We start from the raw sequence: 19,375 nt of genomic DNA, 5'->3' as shown, positions 1-19,375 counted from the left end.
AGCCTGTGAGTTTTCTCAAGGTTTTCTCCACAAGGCCTTATTTATGAAGAGAAAGTTCTTCAAGGCCTTCCTAAGAAGTGACTTATAAGGTGGTGAGGGTGATGTAGTGGAGGAATGGGATTTCAGGATGACAGGAAAGCAGCACCTCCTGGTTTGCCCTTGTATGGTGACTTCCTGCTTTGTCAAGCCCTAAGAGCCTCCTGCTTGTCTTGCAGAGAAATGAGGCCTAGAGCAGGGAATTGTAGGCAAGTTTTAACTAGGAATTCGTGAGCTGCAATTCTCAGGAAGGTGGTGGGTCGTATGAGGTGGAGGGGGTGGTCAGATTATAGTTTTTGTATAGCTGTCCCTGATAACAGCCTGTTAATATTTTTTCCATTTATTTTTATTAGTTGGAGGCTAATTACTTTATAATATTGTAGTGGTTTTTGTCATACATTGACATGAATCAGCCATGGATTTACATGTATTCCCCATCCTGATCCCCCCTCCCACCTCCCTCTCCACCCGATTGTTAATATTCTATCAGTGATCGCATCACAGCATGTAGGGAGCCACGTTTTAGGGCAAGAGAGAGAGATAACCTGCTGGACTTCCTGTTTGAAGTTCGCCTCCCACCTTCCCATTGAGATAACAGAAATTATCATCAAAGCTGAGAGCCGCTCGCTGGGGCCACGAGACCAGACTTGGCAAAGGCTGGTCTTCAGCCTGCTGAAGAGAAGCACATGGAATTTCCAGCCTGGGGTCTGCATATCCCAGAGCGGGCAGCTGCAGGCATGAAAGAATCCCACATCCGTGAGCGTAGGGCTGAGTGGTTGACCCTGCAAGGCCTCATTTGGCTTCCTTTAGCACTGGGGCCCTCCTCTCTCCCTTCTCCCGTGTACAGACATGTTTCTCCTCTGGTCGAGAGCCCAAAGGCCTCAGGTTACCTGGATGGACACTGAATCTGCTGCTTCCAGCAGTTTGCGGAGCCCTGCCCAGGAGAAGGAGATGAGGGGGGCGAGGCTGAGCCCCAGTGTCTCTCTCTCCATTAGAGCCGCTTAGGGTTCTGTGAGGCAAACTCAAGGAGCTCGCAGGTTAGCTGTGTGGCATATCCCTGTTTCTTCCTTAGTATAGCCCTCTCCCCTACTTCTCTATCCCTATGGTCCTTCAGCTGGAGGAAGCAGTTTTCTTTGTTTGATCATCCCCCAGAAGCTCAAGTAGTGCCAGACCCTCCTTTCCTATGGATTGGGATTTTAGGGTATTTTCAAACTGTTTTTAACTAGCCCCTGATATACCCCTATCTTGTGGCACTTTTCCTTATCTCTCACAAGACCATTTTATATCTTGTAGTACAGGTGGGTGTGCATGTCTTATCTCTCATAGATCAAGTTATCACCTGCTACTAGGCACAGACGTTACCTTGTTCACCCTTGTTACCGTCAAAAGCTTCAGCACATTGCCTACCATCAGGTAAGAGGGCAGTTGGTAGCTCGCCAGCTGGAGAGCTGGCTGGATGGCTGTTTGACTGGCTGAATGAAGGTCTTTCAGAAAGTTGGAGTTCGTCTTTCCACCAAGAAGCCAGTTTTGGCCTCCTCCTCCCCTGTTAATAATCACATAGCCATGGGTCAGTAGGGCCTCCAGGGGGAAAAACATGAGTCACACCATTATCAGAGGAATGAGGGAAGGCAGAAACATCTCTCCTTGTGCAAGGGTCAGAACTGTGAGGCCAGGGAATAGACGCAATGGCCTTCACTGTTCCCTGAGTCTGTGGCTAATCTAAATTACTTTATTATGGAAGGCAATGGGGTGACCTGAAAGCTGTTCAACTTGGACCCAGACTCAAAGAGAGTTCTGGGAAAGTAGCTAGAGCAAGGCTTTTCTTGCTCAACTACCCAAAAGGATCACTTGCTCTTTATCACGCCTGTCCCAGTTTTTCTAGTTGGTGATGAATGTCTAACTCCTTCCATAGAATCTTCCCAAATTAAAAGAAAGGAGGAGCTCTCAGACAAGCCTCAATCTAACATGACGGGAAGCTCTGTGCCCTATTTTCCTCAAAAGCCCTTATACTGTAGTGAAAGACAGGAGCAGGAAGGTGGCAGGAATCTGAAGAGTCACAGGCTGCCCCCCCCTCCCCGACTTACACCTTCTGAGACAGAATCCCAGACCCATGTTTGGTGTGGGATGGGTTTCCAAGCTTATGTTCAGATTCTGACACTGTGACTTTAAGGAATTTACTCACCTCTCTGGGCCTCCCTTTTGTCTCCTGTAAAAGACCTGCTCCATTGGGGGTATTTTGAGGAAGCAGTGAAATTATGGATCTGAAAGGGCTTTGGCTACCAGGTAGTAGGTCATCAGAGCCCATATCAGGTTGCAACCCACTGGCTCAGACAGTAAAGAATCTACCTACAATGCAGGAGATGAGGCAGGAGCCACAGTTTCGACCCCTAGGCCAGAAAGATTCCCTGGAGGAGGAAATGGCAACCCACTCCGGTATTCTTGTCTGGGAAATCCCATGGGCAGAGGAGCCTGGCGGGCTACAGTCCATGGGGTCACAAAGAGTTGGACACGACTGAGTGACTAAGCACACACAGCCCAGCAGAGTCAGCAAGGCTAATCCATTTACCAAACTCCAGCAGCCCCCAGTCAAGGGCTCTGGGGTTCTTGGTACCAGGCCAGAGATATGATCTTTTATTAAACATGTGTTCAGAGAGACCTCTCCCCACTGCCCTAACTCCTGCCTGCCACTATTCCCTCTAAATGGGATTGGATGGTAGGGTCCTAGCTTCTGCAACAAAGAAGGCTCACCTCAGGAATGCAAGGGTAGCGTGTCTTATAACAGGCTCCTGTGTGCTGAGGCCCACCAGGTCTAGGGACTGGGGAGGCTGAGTCTTGTAGGGCTCCATTCTTGTCAGGGTTGCCACACTCAACATGTTTACACATCAAACTTGGTTAATTCCCAATGAGGTTAGAACAGTGCTAAATCATTGGCTTTCCAAACTCCCACACCTCCAGAGGTAGAGGAATTGGAGTTGAGGTGTCATGTCTTATTTAAATGTAAGCTTGGTATTCCCCCTAATGGGCCAGTTAGCTGGACCCAGGCTGGCCAACTGGCCAGCATGGCAGGACAGGCAGTTCCAAGTGGTTCACTCAGTGAATTGATCCTGCTCGCCCAAATTTCTGTCATGGGAGACCAGCAGACCCTATATGGCCTTACTGGCCACGCGTTGTTTTCCTCAGACAACTTGCAACCTCTGGCAGGCTTTCGGTACTGGCTGTTAATATTGTTTTATTGGCAGAGTCCTGTTTTGGGAGTCAGGAAACTCAGGCACCTATACAAGCTGGGTGGCCCTGCAAAAATCTCTTTACTGATATGTGCCTTAGTTTCTCCATCTGCCAAATGGAGATTTGTTGGTCTATTTCACCTTCCTCATAATGGTGGTTCAGAGATGAGTGGAATAAATATGTAAGCATTTAGCAAATAACTTAAAGGAAATAACTTGTAAGAAGGGAGGGTCCCTGAACATTATGAAAAGGTTAAAGTTTCCCTAAGAAGGGGCAAGAGCATCCTGCTTTCTTAATGTCTCCAGTAAGGTCTAGAATTTTCTATTCACCTGGTGGAGAGAAAGACCAATTTTCATTCTACCCTCCCCTTCGCCCAGTTCCCTCAGTCACACCTGCCCTGTCTGAATTAATTAGAATTAATAAAACAGTTGTTCAATCAACAAGTGTTTATTGATCACTTACTATGTGCTCAGCACTCTTACAGATAGTCTGAAAAATATACACATGGCTAAGATATGGACCCTTCCCTTCAAGAGTTTACAATGTACTTGTGAAATTGGTTACATACACATGGAAAGATAATTATCCATCAAAAATTGTGAATAATAAGCATCAAAGAGTGATTTTTTACATTGAGGGTTGGAGGATGGAGGGGTAGGAGAGGGACGGAGTGGTCAGAGGAGGCTCGGTGAAGGAGGCGGTGCCAAGCGACTTCTCCAAGCATGAGGAAGACTTGGCTAAGGGGAGAGGGCCTTCCCGCTTAGGAGAGGAGCTTAAATACAAGCAAGAACTGTAAAAGACATGTTACAGACAATGACTGGACCCCTCCTGCTGGCGCTGAGGTGTGGGGCAGTGTATTGGAGTTTGTCAGAAGCTAGTCATGCTCAAGCCTTTGGTTTGTTTGTGACTGTCACCCCCACCTCCACCCCCAGGGGAAAGGGGGCATTTTGAAATCTTGGAGCTGAGCTGAAAGTGTCTGCCTGGGAATTCTCTACTCATCCATCTCAACCAAAATCCCAGGCAGCATTTCAGCTGTCACTCAGGTGAGAACCATGGCACCTGGGTCAGGATGACTCCATGCTGGAGCCCTTTGATGCCTTCTAGCAATTCCACCATGTCTGGTAAAGGATGGTCAGGAGAACATGAAGGTGACTGACAGGGAGCCCATCTGGGGCTGTGGTCTTTCAGAGGTGCTACTGTGCTCTGTGGGCAGACCCTGGGGGCCTGATCTCAGCCTTCAGGCTGGTTCTCCATTAATCCTGAAGACTCTCCTGGGGGCTGCCTCTCTCTGGCCCAATAAAAACACTCATTGTAGTTCCCACCCGTGTCCACCCATGCTCCCATGCTATCACCCCCAGCCAAGGGCCATCTCCAAACCAAACCAGTTTCCTTTTCCTACAGAAACCATTGTGCAGGCCCTTTTGCCTGTTGCTAGCAGGACACCAGGTCAGAGGGAGACAGGGGCTTCAGTGCAAGTTGGAGCTGTAGCTTTTGAGGGAGCTCCTTGGTACAGTCAAGAGTCTACTGCCCCCTTGAGTGCTCTGTCATATGTTCTTTCCTTGTGCTTTCCTCTCTCTGGAAGCTAGGTCCCTGGGCCATGATTCTGGCCTTTTTTTTTTTTTTTTTTTTTGGTCCTCAGCTTTGGTCCTTGCCCTCTCATCCTCCACCCCATTGCTGTCTGTTCCCGCAGTACAGTGGGGTGGCTTTATTTCAGTTCATACACATTCAGTTAGACACATTCAGTCTAGACATGTGGAGTCATAAGAGTGGGATGGAGGAGGCTCCAGGGCCCATTACTGGCCAATCAGTTTGTTTGGAGGGAGGCTTGCAAAGGAGATTGGTGCCATGCCCATAGGAGCCAACACCCCTTCGCACCCACCCCCACCCCCCAGCAATGAGCTAAGAGCCAACCTCAGCAAGAGGAAGGGTCTTTGATCACAGAGAGGGTCAGTCAGTGGGACACACTTAGTGGGCTTTTGGATGGACTCCCAGGTAAATCAAAGGGTAAAGGGGAGATGCTGGGGCCTGGCTTCTGGTAGAGGGTGGTTGGAGTTGAGGGTTGGGTATCCCAGGGCTAGGGGGGGTGGAAGGTGCCAAAATGAAGGAAACAGAAAGTCTGGCTTAGCAAGAGTCTTGATAGTTTAACCTGCATGCTGTCACACCAGCTCCTGTTTCTGCCTTTGTTTGATCCAGTGGCCAACGTCAGTCTATCTTCAGCAGCACCTTCTGACATGATCCAGTGCCAATATCCCTCACCTGTGGGCCTGGGGGAGGGGGGCTGTCCACTGGTGTTCACAGACCCAGCCACCACCCCCAGCTCTGGCCCCTGGTTCTTCACACATACCCTGTCAGGCTGTAGGAGTTAAACTCACTCTTGCCTTTGGGCGCTTGACCAGGCCTTGGAGAGCTCCTAGTGGCCAGGGGCTGGGCCTGGTAGGCATCGTAGTAGTTGGAGCGATTTCCCTGGGGTGAGCAGGAAAAGCAGAGGAAGATTCCAGCTACCAGGGAGAACAGGGAGGAAATAATGCCCAGGTAAAGAGCCTCTCCGATCTCAAATTTCATGCTGTCAGGCACCAGCGGGGAGTAGAAGTCTCGCAAGATCCCGTGAAGATTCCAGGCAACAGGGATGAAGCCCAGGAGGCCTCCAAGGATGAAGAAGACTCCGCCCACCACCGCCACTCTGTCTTTGGCTCGAGACTCCTGGAAGAAGACTGTGCATCTCATGCCCACCACAGAGACAATGCAGGCCAAGGAGGACATGGCGCTGGATGTCACCATCATGGCCTGGGCAGCTTGGATGTCAGCAGGCAGGCCTAGCATGGTGCTGTAGATATCACACTGGGTGATGCCTGTGCTGTGTGTTGCACACTCCATCCAGAGGCCCTTGGAGAAGCCAACCGCAGTCACAATGCTGGCACCAACATAGGAGCTTGTTCGCCAGCTGGGGAGCAGCATGGCAATCAGGGTGCCCAACAGCCCCAGAAGGCCCAGGATGTAGCCCACAAGCTGGAGGCCAATAGAGGCCATGGCAGACCTCTCAGCACACGCGGCTTCACGGCAGGCTCCCTTGTCTGCTGGCTGTAGCTTTGGCTCCTTGGATCCCGGCCTCTAATCCCTCATTTCACAGTGTCTCTGCCAGGCCGACTTCTCTCCTCCTTACAAGTGTCTGTGGGTGGCCACAAGCAGGCTCAAGAAGGCATCTAGAAGACCTTAAAAAATCCATAAACCAGATTAAATATTGACCAGAAGCTTATGAGAAACCAGAAAATGCTGGATGCCTTTTGACCTTTGTTATCTTTAGAAAAAACACATGAGAAAGAAAGAAAAAAAAAGACTTTGAAAGTGGAGCCAAAATGTCATCAGCTCCTGCGTAGGCACATGCTTTATACTGGCAGCCAGACAAAACCAGGAGCCAGACAGGTGGCTGCTTTCTGAGAAGGTGGCAATGGCAGGGTCGGTTGTGGTGACTATGTTAACTCCAGGTCACACTGTCAGCTGGCTCTGTCTCCAAGCCCTGCTGTTTAATGCATTGCCCAGCAGCGGTGCCACAGGGCCCCTCAATTGCACCTTGGGGCCAAATTCCAAGGCACAGGAGCAGAAGGAACAGACCCTAAGATATAACCTTGGACTCTAGGTTCTCAGAGGCCTCTTGACTCTACAGCAGCCTAGAGATCAGTGGTTATAGCCCTCGGTCACCCTGTCCAAGGTGAAAGTCGACTCCAGGGCAGGTTGGGGCAGACAATGGGGCATCTGTCCACACTCTCAGAGTTCAAGTCCTCCCAGCCCTGCCCGAATCCTCCTCCACAGGCTTACCTGAGGCCTCCCGCATGTATCACACACCCAGACATTTCCTGTCTGCTCTCCTAATGTTGTGCCACTATCCCCTGGGCCTCTCAGGAGATGTGGGAGGATTCAAGAGCGAAGGTTGTTCCAGGGCCTGGAGGGAGCCCTGACATTCCTGGGCTATCTGTTAGGGGCACTAAGGTATACAGAGGAAAAGGCAGCTGCTCCAGAATGGAGGACTTTGTAAGAGGCAGTCATCCAAGTCAATCCTTTAGAATCACAGTGCTGCTCAGGGTTTTCAAGTGTTCAAGGAGCATCCCACACAGGCGCCCCCAACTCTTACCAAGGTTCAAGACACTAAGGGTCAAGGGCACATCCTTGCTTCCATCCACCTCAAGACCCTCTGATCCACTTGTTTTTGAACCCACCAAAATCTGGCTGTTCAATTTAAGCCTTATTCAAGACTGCTCTTTCTGTAATCATCTCTTAAATGTGAGTATTCCTTGAAAGTCCATCCTTTCCTCAATCAACACTCTGTCCCTGAGCAAATGTATCCACCCCCATGATGTAACCTCCTACCTATCCCCTGGCACTCCCAAATCTGTGTTTCCAGCATAGACCTTTCTCCTGAGCTTCAAGACTTCCAGACCAATCACCATCCACTTGGAAATCTCCTGGGCAGCTCAAATTTGACACGTTCAAAAGAGGCCTCATCACACACACCCCCACTGCATCCTTCCCCAAACAGTTCTTCCATGGGTTCACTGAATGATACCTATGATATCTATCTCCTTGCACCAGACCCAAATCCTAGAAGTGATTCTTTTTTTAATTTTTTCCTTTATTTTTATTAGTTGGAGGCTAATTACTTTACAATATTGTAGTGGGTTTTGTCATACATTGACATGAATCAGCCATGGAGTTACATGTATTCCCCATCCCGATTCCCCCTCCCACCTCCCTCTCCACCCAATTCCTCTGGGTCTTCCCAGTGCACCAGGCCTGAGCACTTGTCTCATGAATCCAACCTGGGCTGGTGATGTGTTTCACTATAGATAATATACATGTTTCGATGCTGTTCTCTCGAAACATCCCACCCTCGCCTTCTCCCACAGAGTCCAAAAGTCTGTTCTGTACATCTGTGTCTCTTTTTTTTTCCTGTTTTGCATATAGGGTTATCATTACCATCTTTCTAAATTCCATATATATGTGTTAGTATGCTGTAATGTTCTTTATCTTTCTGGCTTACTTCACTCTGTATAATGGGCTCCAGTTTCATCCATCTCATTAGAACTGATTCAAATGAATTCATTTTAACGGCTGAGTCATATTCCATGGTGTATATGTACCACAGCTTCCTTATCCATTCATCTGCTGATGGTCATCTAGGTTGCTTCCATGTCCTGGCTATTGTAAACAGTGCTGTAGTGAACATTGGGGTGCACGTGTCTCTTTCAGATCTGGTTTCCTCAGTGTGTATGCCCAGAAGTGGTATTGCTGGGTCATATGGCAGTTCTATTTCCAGTTTTTAAAGAAATCTCCACACTGTTCTCCATAGTGGCTGTACTAGTTTGCATTCCCACCAACAGTGTAAGAGGGTTCCCTTTTCTCCACACTCTCTCCAGCATTTATTGCTTGTAGACTTTTGGATAGTAGCCAGTCCTGACTGGCGTGTAATGGTACCTCATTGTGGTTTTGATTTGCATTTCTCTGATAATGAGTGATGTTGAGCATCTTTTCATGTGTTTGTTAGCCATCTGTATGTCTTCTTTGGAGAAATGTCTGTTTAGTTCTTTGGCCCATTTTTTGATTGGGTCATTTATTTTTCTGGAATTGAGCTTCAGGAGTTGCTTGTATATTTTTGAGATTAATCCTTTTTCTGTTGCTTCGTTTGCTATTATTTTCTCCCAATCTGAGGGCTGTCTTTTCACCTTGCTTATAGTTTCCTTTGTTGTGCAAAAGCTTTCAAGTTTCATTAGGTCCCATTTGTTTATTTTTGCTTTTATTTCCAATATTCTGGGAGGTGGGTCATAGAGGATCCTGCTGTGATTCATGTCGGAGAGTGTTTTGCCTATGTTCTCCTCTAGGAGTTTTATAGTTTCTGTTCTTACATTTAGATCTTTAATCCATTTTGAGTTTATTTTTGTGTATGGTGTTAGAAAGTGTTTTAGTTTCATTCTTTTACAGGTGGTTGACCAGTTTTCCCAGCACCACTTCTTAAAGAGGTTGTCTTTTATCTATTGTATATCCTTGCCTCCTTTGTCGAAGATAAGGTGTCCATAGGTATCTCTGGGCTTTCTATTCTGTTCCACTGATCCATATTTCTGTCTTTGTGCCAGTACCATACTGTCTTGATGACTGTGGCTTTGTAGTAGAGTCTGAAGTCAGGCAGGTTGATTCCTCCAGTTCCATTCTTCTTTCTCAAGATTACTTTGGCTATTTGAGGTTTTTTGTATTTCTGTACAAATTGTGAAATTATTTGTTCTAGTTCTGTGAAAAATACCGTTGGTAGCTTGATAGGGATTGCATTGAATCTATAGATTGCTTTGGGTAGTATAGCCATTTTGACAATATTGATTCTTCCAATCCATGAACACAGTATGTTTCTCCATCTATTTGTGTCCTCTTTGATTTCTTTCATCAGTGTTTTATAGTTTTCTATGTATAGGTCTTTTGTTTCTTTAGGTAGATATACTCCTAAGTATTTTATTCTTTTTGTTGCAATGGTGAATGGCATTGTTTCCTTAATTTCTCTTTCTGTTTTCTCATTGTTAGTGTAGAGGAATGCAAGAGATTTCTGTGTGTTAATTTTATATCCTGCAGCTTTGCTATATTCGTTGATTAGCTCTAGTAATTTTCTGGTAGAGTCTTTAGGGTTTTCTATGTAGAGGATTATGTCATCTGCAAACAGCAAGAGTTTCACTCTAGAAGTGATTCTTGACACTTCTCTCACACATACCTGTCACCTTCTACTGTCACAGTCTCACCAATTCTTGTTGTTGTTGCTCAGTCACTAAGTCCTGTCTGACTCTTTGTGACCCCATGGACTGCAGCATGCCAGGCTTCCCTGTCCTTCATTATCTCCCAGAGTTTGCTCAAATTCATGTCCATTGAGTCGGTGATGCTATCTAACCATCTCATCCTCTGCTGCCCCCTCTTCTTTTTGACCTTCAGTCTTTCTGAGCATCAGGGTCTTTTCCAATGAGTTGGCTCTTCACATCAGGTGGCCAAAGTATTGGAGCTTCAGCTTCAGCAACAGTCCTTCCAATGAATATTTGGGGTTGATTTCTTTTAGGATTGACTGGTTTGATCTCCTTGAAGTCCAAGGGACTCTCAAGAGTCTTCTCCAGCACCACAGTTTGAAAGAGTCAATATTTCAGTGCTCAGTCTTCAACTTTCACATCCATACATAGCTACTGGAAAAATCATAGCTTTGACTACACAGACCTTTGTCAGAAAAGTAATATATCTTTTTTTAAATATGCTATCTAGGTTTGTCATGGGCTTCCCTTGTGGCTCAGCTGGTAAAGAATCCACCTACAATGTGGGAGACCTGGGTTCGATCCCTGGGTTGGGAAGATCCCCTGGGGAAGGGAAAGACTACCCACTGCAGTATTCTGGCCTAGAGAATTCCAAGGACTGAACAGTCCATGGGATCACAAAGAGTTGGGACACAAATGAGCGACTTTCACTTTCACTTTCAGGTTTGTCATAGTTTTCCTTCCAAAGAGCAAGTGTCTTTTAATTTCATGGCTATAGTCACCGTCCACAGTGATTCCATAGCACCCTTCTCTCCATCCCCACTGCTACTTCCACAGTCCAGGGCTTCATCATTCTCTCTCCCCTGGACTATAGCAATGACTTCCTAACTGGTCTTACTTCCAATCTTGCCTCCTCCAATTCATTCTCCGTGCCATTGCTAAGGTGATCTTTCAACATTAATCTGATCAAGTCTCTACTCTCCATACAACATTCCACTGTCTCCCCATCAACTAAAGGATAAAGTTCAAACATGTTTGGACTCTGTTTGGACTCTATGACTTGTCAAACTTCATCTCTTGCTATTGCCCTTCTAATGTTCTATGCTCTTGCTGAACTAAATTACTTTATGTTCCTCAGTCATGTCCTGTCTTTTGCTTCCAAGCCTGAGCTCAGGCTGTTCCTACAATGCAGAATGCCTGGCATTCTTTCTGTCTGGTTAGCACCTTCTCATCCTTTAAGGCTCAACTCAGACAACTTTAGTCAAGGTCAAGTTCCCCCTCTCTGTGTTCTTATGGTATCTTGTGTTTACTTACCTCCATCATAGTACAACTACTACTAATAATAATGATGGTAAAATAGCAGCACTCATATCGCATGCAACCATTATAAACAGTTTATGCATCTTAATTCACAACCATGTCTTGTGGTAGGTACTAATCCCTATTGTATACTTAAGGAAATATAGAAAGTACTCATTTCACTATATTGCAATCTCTTGTTTAAATCCTTATTCTTTCCCACGTGAGCTCCTTGAGGGCAAGGACCATGTCTTACTCATTTCTGTATCTCTAATGCCTTGCACCATGCATTACCCATCCATTTCACACTCAAAGCAGATGTTCAAAAATATCCTCTCAATGAATAAACAAAAGTGGTAAGGAGGTTTGAGGGACTATAAGATACAGACTTTTTTTTCCTATGAGGAGTTGTGTTTATTGATTTTTTTAAAAATTTAAATTATTTATTTATTTTACTTTACAACAGACTTTCTAAATGAACCAGTGACACTTATGTAAGGGACCAGAGCTGCTCAATGTTGGGAAAGAGGATTGAGAGAAAGAATCAGAGGAAGAATAAGGGAATGAAGAGGAGGTGGGGAACACAGGAGAGAGAGAGAGAGTTTCACCATTTGATTTTGTCATTCTTCAGTCACTAAGTTGTGCCCGACTCTCCGTGACCCCATGGACTGCAGCACGCCAGACTTCCCTGTCCTTCACTATCTCCTAAAGTTTGCTCAAACTCATATCCATTGAGTCAATGATGCCATCCAACCATCTCATCTTCTGTCGCCCCCTTCTCCTCCTGCCCTCAGTCTTCCCCAGCATCAGGGTCTTTCCAATGAGTCGGCTCTTTGCATCAAAGTATTGAAGCTTCAGCTTCAGCATCAGTCCTTCTGATGAATATTCAGGACTGATTTCCTTTAGGATTGACTGGTTTGATCTCCTTGCTGTCCAAGGGACTCTCAAGAGTCTTCTCCAACACCACAGTTCAAAAGCATCAGTTCTTCAGCACTCAGTCTTCTTTATGGTCCAACTCTCACATCTGTACATGACTACTGGAAAAACCATAGCTTTGACTATATGGACCTTTGTTGGCAAAGTGATGTCTCTGCTTTTTAATATACTGTCTAGGTTTGTCATAGCTTTCCTTCCAAGGAGCAAGCATCTTTTAATTTCACAGCTGCAGTCACCATCCACAGTGATTTTGGAGCCCAAGAAAATAAAATCTGTCACTGCTTCCACTTTTTCCCCTTCCATTTGCCATGAAGTGATGGGACCAGATGCCATGATCTTAGTTTTTTGAATGTTGAATTTTAAGCCAGCTTTTCATTCTCCTCTTTCACCCTCATCAAGAAGCTCTTTAGTTCCTCTTCACTTTCTGCCATTAGAGTGGTATCATCTGCATATCTGAGGTTGTTGATATTTCTCCTGGCAATCTTGATTCCAGCTTGTGATTCATCCAGCCTGGCATTTCACATGATGTACTCTGCATATAAGTTAAATAAGCAGGGTGACAATATACAGCCTTGTCATACTCCTTTCCCAATTTTGAACCAATCTGTTGTTCCATGTCTGGTTCTAACTGTTGCTTCTTGACCTGCATACAGGTTTCTCAGGAGGCAGGTAAGGTGGTCTGGTATTCCCATCTCTTGAAGAATTTTCCACAGTTTGTTGTGATCCACACAGTCAAAGGTTTTAGTGTAGTCAATGAAGCAGAAGTAGATGTTTTTCTGGAATTCCCTTGCTTTCTCTATGATCCAGTGAATATTGGCAGTTTGATCTCTGATTCCTCTGTCTTTTCTAAACCCAGGTTGTACTTCTCAGTTCACATACTGTTGAAGCCTAGTTTGAAGGATTTTGAGCATAACCTTGCTAGCATGTGAAATGAGTGCAATTGTACAGTAGTTTTGAACATTCTTTGGCATTGCCCTTCTTTGGGATTGGAATAAAAACTGACCTTTTCCAGTCCTGTGGCCACTGCTGAGTTTTCCAAATTTGCTGACATATTGAGTGCAACACTTTCACAGCATCATCTTTTAGGATTTGAAATAGCTCAGCTGGAATTCCATCACCTCCACTAGCTTTGTTCATAGTAATGCTTCCTAAGGCCCACTTGACTTCATACTCCAGGATGTCTGGCTCTAGGTGAGTGACCACACCATCATGGTTATCTGGGTCATTAAGACCTTTTTTGTATAGTTCTTCTGTGTATTCTTGCCACCTCTTCTTAATCTCTTCTGCTTTCATTAGGTCCTTTCTTGTCTGTCCTTTACTGTGCCCTTCCTTGCATGAAATGTTCCCTCGATATCTCCAATTTTCTTGAAGAGATTTCTCGTCACCATTTTATAAGTACATGCATTTGTTGACTATCTTGTCTCCTCAAACCAAATTCTAAACCATATATGAAACCTCTATTGTGCCTCTGCAGCATTGGACCCATGGTTGATAATCAATACTATTCATCAGTGATGGATATGACGATGCCAATGTGGATGCAAAGCACTGCAGAGCAGGGGCCAGAAAACATTCAATGGGAGGTGCAGAGGGAAATCTACTTTAATCTTGGCTCTGTCACCTTCTCAGCAGAGATGCTGTGCAAGTAACTCTTTTTCAGCCATTGGTTTTCTTATTGCTAAAATGGGCATAATTTTATCTGATCATGATTCTGTATTTCAGTGGTATCTTTAGAGCTGTTTGGAAGTCCTTCTACTTGTCCCTGGTGAACATCTCCTGGTGACCACTTCAAATACCACTTTCTGAGCTTTATACCCTACCTCTTTCCTACACAGCTATTACCTTCTCCTCATCATTTTCTTTGCAGCCAGAATTCTTAAATAAGCCATTTAATACCGGTGTCTCTACTTCTTCCCCCTCCCACTCACTGCTCAACTTTTGAAGGCTGGCCTCTGCCATTAGTCCTCCACTGAAAATGTTCTCACCAAGGTTACCAAACTTGTCCCCAAATCCCTCATATCTCTGTCATCTCACCTTGTCCTCCTCCTTCATAAAATTATCTACTCATTTGTTTTCTGTAGCATCACTCCCAGTTTTCCTTGCTCCTCAAAATGATTCTCCTAGGTCTCCTTTACAACTTCCTCCTCTTCTACCCACTCTATAAATCTGACTATTCCTCCACCCCCAGGGTTTCAGATAGACTTCTTTTTCTTTACATTCTCCATGAGTGACATCATCCACTCCATCTCTATGCCAGTGACTCCTAAATCCATATATCTGGCACAGATCTCTCTCTCTCTCTTGAACTCAAGATTTTTATATGCAACGTCATTTGGAATGACCCCATCTGGATGTTTTAATGGCACCTCAGACTCAACATTTTGCAAAGTTGAAATCATATTCACTATTCTCTTTCCACTGCCAAACTATTCTTCACACAGTGTTCCCTAGCTCAGTGAGACTATCATTCATTCAGCAACCCAAGTCAGTCATCCTTGGTTCCTCACCTCTTCTTGACATATAAGCAGTTGTGAAGTCCTATGAGATCTATCCTCAAAATATATCCTAAATGCATCCACTTTGTTCCATCTGCACTAGCTAGACTTTAGTTTAAACCTGATATTATCTCTTGTCCAGTTGCAAACCTCACAGGGATCTCAAATTGGTCCCTCTAATTCCACTTCTGCCCTGTCCCTGTGATCAATTATCTATCCAGTAGCTAAGGCTCTTTCTGAAATGGAAATCAAACAATTAGTATCACCCCATCTCTTGGCCACACTTAAAAAACTTCAGGACTTCTTCGTTGCTTTCATGATGAAGTTAAAACTCTCTAGCCCAGGAAGCCAGGAAACCCCTCCAATGTCTGACTCCTGCTCTTCATCCCTGGTTCATCTCTCACCAATAACCTACAACTTCATGCTTTATGTTTCTGTGTGCATGTGCACGCATGTGCGCGCGCACACACACACACACACACAATCTAATGCTACCTGAACATATATGTGTACTTCTCTGAAGTTGCCTTTCTATGTGTCTCCAAACCCTTAAGCATGCTATTCAACCACCCAACGTTTGCCTGGGTAATTTCTAGTTATCTTCAGGACTCATCCTCTCCTTGAAACCTTCCTTGTACCACTCTTCCCCCCAAGTTGGCTTTAACACTTTCCCCTTTGTACTTCCTATCCATATCTGAGCTTTCGGTTGGGATTGGTGAGCTATCTTGAGGATTCATGGGGAGAAGACTTCCTGCCTCCCAGAGGAGCAGCTACTGCTTCAGCTTTCCTGGGATGGTGGCAGAAGAGCCTGGTTTAAGTTTCCTATGAAAGTCAACAGTGTCCCCAAGAGGACAGCCCCTCCCCAGAGCCAGTCCTGACTCAGTAGAAGTAAGTGGGAAGTGGTTTGGGGAAAGAGTAGGCAGAATTTATATATGTATTTTAATTATAGAATAATTACTTTGCAATATTGTGTTGGTTTCTGCCATACATCAACATGAATTGGCCATAGGTATACATATGTTCCCTCCCTCTTGAATCCTCCCTCCCTCCTCATTCCACCCCTCTAGGTTGTCACAGATCTCTGGCTTGGGGTTCCCTGTGTCATATATCGAACTACCACTGGCTATCTGTTTTACATACAGTAATGTATATGTTTCAATGCTATTCTCTCAAATCATCCCACCCTTTCCATCACCAACTGTGTCCAAAATGTCTGTGTCTCCTTTTCTCCAACATTCAAATCATAGTTGTCCCAGAAGAAGACAAAAAGAAAGGACATGAGAAAATATTTAGGAGATAATAGTCAAAAACTTCCCTAAAATGGGGAAGGGAATAGCCATCCAAGTCCAGGAAGCCCAGAGTCCCATACAGTATAAATCCAAGAAGAAATATGCCAAGACACTTATTAATCAGACTAACAAAAATTGAACACAAAGAATAAATAGTAAAAGCAGCAAGGAAAAAGCAAGAAGAATTTTTTAAATGCCATCACTGAGGCTTGGAATCTCTAAAGAATCTGATATGGCAGAGCTGATCAGGAGGAAGAGCAAGTTGTTGGAGCTTATTCAACTGGGAGAAATGGCCCGATGGGGTCAATTTTTAGCCAGGCTCAGGAAGGCATGGGGTGGACAAAATAGCAAGTGGTTGAACAGTGAACCAATCTAGATTCTGCTCTGGTTTGTGTGATAAGCAGTAGAGGGTTTAGAGAACCAGTCCTAGCCTGAAAATCAAGACTAACTTCTCTCGGTTCTGCCGGGAACCTGTTGAGGAAGTTCCCTCACTTCTCCAGGCCCTAGTTTGGTGAGAAGTTTTGAGTCTCAACTAAGGCCATGGGGACAGGAAGCCACTTGGACAAACAGAGAAAGCTGAACAGCTGTCACTAGAAGCAGAAAACCGAACTGAACAGAAAACTAGAAAACTGAACAGCTGTCCCTTGAACGCAGCTCCTCTCTCTGAAGGGTCCTCCTAGAAGCCAAGCCCTGGTGGCTTTGGAGGGACAGAGAACTCTGGGTCTGGCCAGCTGAACTTGTCTTCTGGGCATGAGGCCAACACACTTCATTGTCCAGGGGCTGCGCAAGAAGGCTTCATTTAGGATTCTTACTTAATCTTCCTTAGGGGAGGGACTGGAACTGCAGGAGAGGATTAAGAGAGTCAAGACGGACAGCAGCTTCTGAATTAACCCTTTCTTGCCTAGGTCCTTGCCCTGCCATTCCCCACTTCTTGCTCTAAGAGTCTTGTGAGTGGTACCCTTTCTTTGAGGGTACTTTCATGAGACTCTGTGGGATAGGTGGAATCCACAGGTGCAAGGAAGGATATGGAGGAGATGGAGGCCACCACAGCTCTCTTCTGTCAGCCAGTCTCATTTCTCCAGCCCTTGATCTCACAGTCCCTCCCAGAAATCTGAGACACTTTTTCCACTCCACACCTCACCCCTAGCTCCCAAGCATTCTGGTAGGTGGCAAAGCCATTCTTTTGAAGCCCGATTTTCTGGAAAGCTTGTCCTTGGAGCAGTTCACAGCGAACTACAACTGGATGGAGGGATTTTCTAATTGCTTTAAAGAGAAGTTGCCCCTGGGGAAGGAAATGGCAACCCACTCCAATATTCTTGTCTGAGAAATCCCATGGACAGAGGAATCTGGCGGGCTACAGCCCATGGAGTCGCAAAAAGTCAGACACGACTTAGCAACTCAACAGCAACAACAAAATACTACAGTATACAGAATTGTGGGAAAGTAAATGAAAAGTGTCAGGAGAAAAACAATGTTTGAAGCATGATATTCCTTTACAACTCTCTCTGCACGTGGATACACCACTCTGTGTGTGCCCTCAGTGACATATATATTCAGATACAAGTTTTTGTTTGTTTGTTTCATAAAAGTAAAGTTATACTTTGTATACAAAAAAAAAGAAGTTGCTTTTTGTACTGATCATCAAAGTAAAGCACTCTCATGTTAAAATGCTGGAAAACACAGAAAGACAGAATTTTAAAAAACAGAGATCACCTACAACCTCCCCAGCTGTAAGTGCTGTTAATGTTTCCAGTTCCATTTTTTAAAGAGGCCACTTGGAGAGAATAACGTCTCAGTCCAAAAAAGAAATTTCATTTTTATTGAGATATAATGGGTCGAGAAGATCCCCTGAAGGAGGGCATGGCAACCCACTCCAGTATTCTTGCCTGGGAAATCCCATGGACAGAGCAGCCTGGTGAGCTACAGTACATGGGGTCACAAAAGTGTCATTAGTTATTCATTCTAGGTGTACAGCATAATCATTTGATATATTCATATATTGCAAACTGATGGCCACAATAAGGTTGGTTACCATCCATCACAGAGTTACACACTTTTTTTTTCTTTTTCTTCTTTTTTTTTTCTTCTTTTTCTTCTGATGAGAGCTTCTATCATCTTCTCTCTTAGCAACTTTCAAATCTAGAGCACGGTATTAACTATAGTTCACCATGCTGTATGTTACATCCCCAGGATTTATTAATCTTATAACTGGAAGCTTGTACCTTTTGACCCACTTCACCCATTTCACCCACCCATCCCCACCCCAACTTCTGATAACCATCCATCTGTTCTCTGTATCTATGTGCTCACTTTTTGTTTTCATGTTTTAGATTCCACATTAAGTGAGATCATACAGTATTTGTCTTTGTCTGACTTATTTCACTTAGCATAATGCCCTCAAGATCCATCCATGTTGTTGTCGCAAATAACAGGATTTTCTTCAAAGAAGGACTTTCTAATGAGACACTTGGAGACCAGTGGGAGAGAGTTATTTAAGGGCTTAAAGAGGAGACTTTAGGACTTCACTCAGAAATCCATCTTCTGCCTACTCCATGAGCCTTCATGGCAAGAAAGGCACTGGAACTGGTCATGAGGAAGCACCCTTCCAGTCCTCTTCAGTGCCTCATACCCACAGTTAAGCAGAAGGGTAAACTGTACCTCCTTTACTCCCACCCCTTGATCTCAGTCCTTTTGCCCTCAAAAACTCCATCCAGAAATTATCATCTGACTTGGAGAGTGCTTCTTCTGGCCCCGCAGTTTCAAAGACTGGAAACTTTGTGGTAGCCTTGAGGAAACAAATACTACAAGTCCAGGTGCCTCCTGAATTTTCCCTCCCATGCCCTCCCATCAGAAACCCAAAGTGGCCCATCCTGGCTTCACCATAGGCCAAACTGCTAACAACTAGAAATTTAAAAGGTAGCAAATAAATCAGAATTGAGACACTTACGAAGCAGTTCTTTTGCAGAGCCTTGGAAGAGATGTATAGCCCTGGAGAGGAAGGAAGGGATCCTGAGGGAGGGAAGGAAGGTGCAAGGGGCCCCAGGCTGAGATGATAAAGGATTTCTAATTGTTAGCTGCAGCTTTGCAAAATCCATCTGCAAATCTCAACCTTGAGTCAGAGACTTATTACAGATCAGAATTAAACCCCTGGAGGCTGTGAAAGATTGAGGTACTTAAAAAAAAACTTCGGTGAGTTTTGTGTTTTTCCTGTCAAAAACTCCAGCTGGGCTTTTGTGTGGTGACCTCTGTAAGCCCAGGAAAGATCTTGGGGGGAGAGGGGTTTGGCCCAAGAAGGAATTTGGAACATTTCAGCTTTGGGATGGGGAGAGGA

General features: G+C 45.0%; 1 protein-coding gene across 3 annotated transcripts in view; it reads right to left on the bottom strand.

The window, feature by feature from the left end:
- Positions 1-19,086, bottom strand: part of CLDN2 (claudin 2) — a 36,109-nt gene extending 17,023 nt beyond the window's left edge. The window contains exons 1-3 of one of the 3 annotated variants that reach the window (XM_070462190.1): positions 18,992-19,086; positions 5,606-6,470; positions 1,399-1,579 (exon numbers count right to left, since the gene is read on the bottom strand). In XM_070462190.1, the coding sequence (XP_070318291.1) occupies positions 1,399-1,579; positions 5,606-6,288 (864 nt within the window). In that variant the 5' untranslated portion in view covers positions 6,289-6,470; positions 18,992-19,086. Of the gene's footprint in view, positions 1-360; positions 766-1,398; positions 1,580-3,689; positions 6,586-18,991 lie in introns of those variants that run through there. The other 2 variants (XM_070462189.1, XM_070462191.1) reach the window with 2 other exon arrangements.
- Between the last annotated feature and the right edge of the window lie 289 nt (positions 19,087-19,375).

The sequence above is a fragment of the Odocoileus virginianus genome, unplaced genomic scaffold, assembly GCF_023699985.2.
Source record: "Odocoileus virginianus isolate 20LAN1187 ecotype Illinois unplaced genomic scaffold, Ovbor_1.2 Unplaced_Scaffold_1, whole genome shotgun sequence".
NCBI classification, from domain to species: domain Eukaryota; kingdom Metazoa; phylum Chordata; class Mammalia; order Artiodactyla; family Cervidae; genus Odocoileus; species Odocoileus virginianus.
Note: the sequence above shows the minus strand (reverse complement) of the source record. Positions and strands in the feature narration are given on the sequence as shown.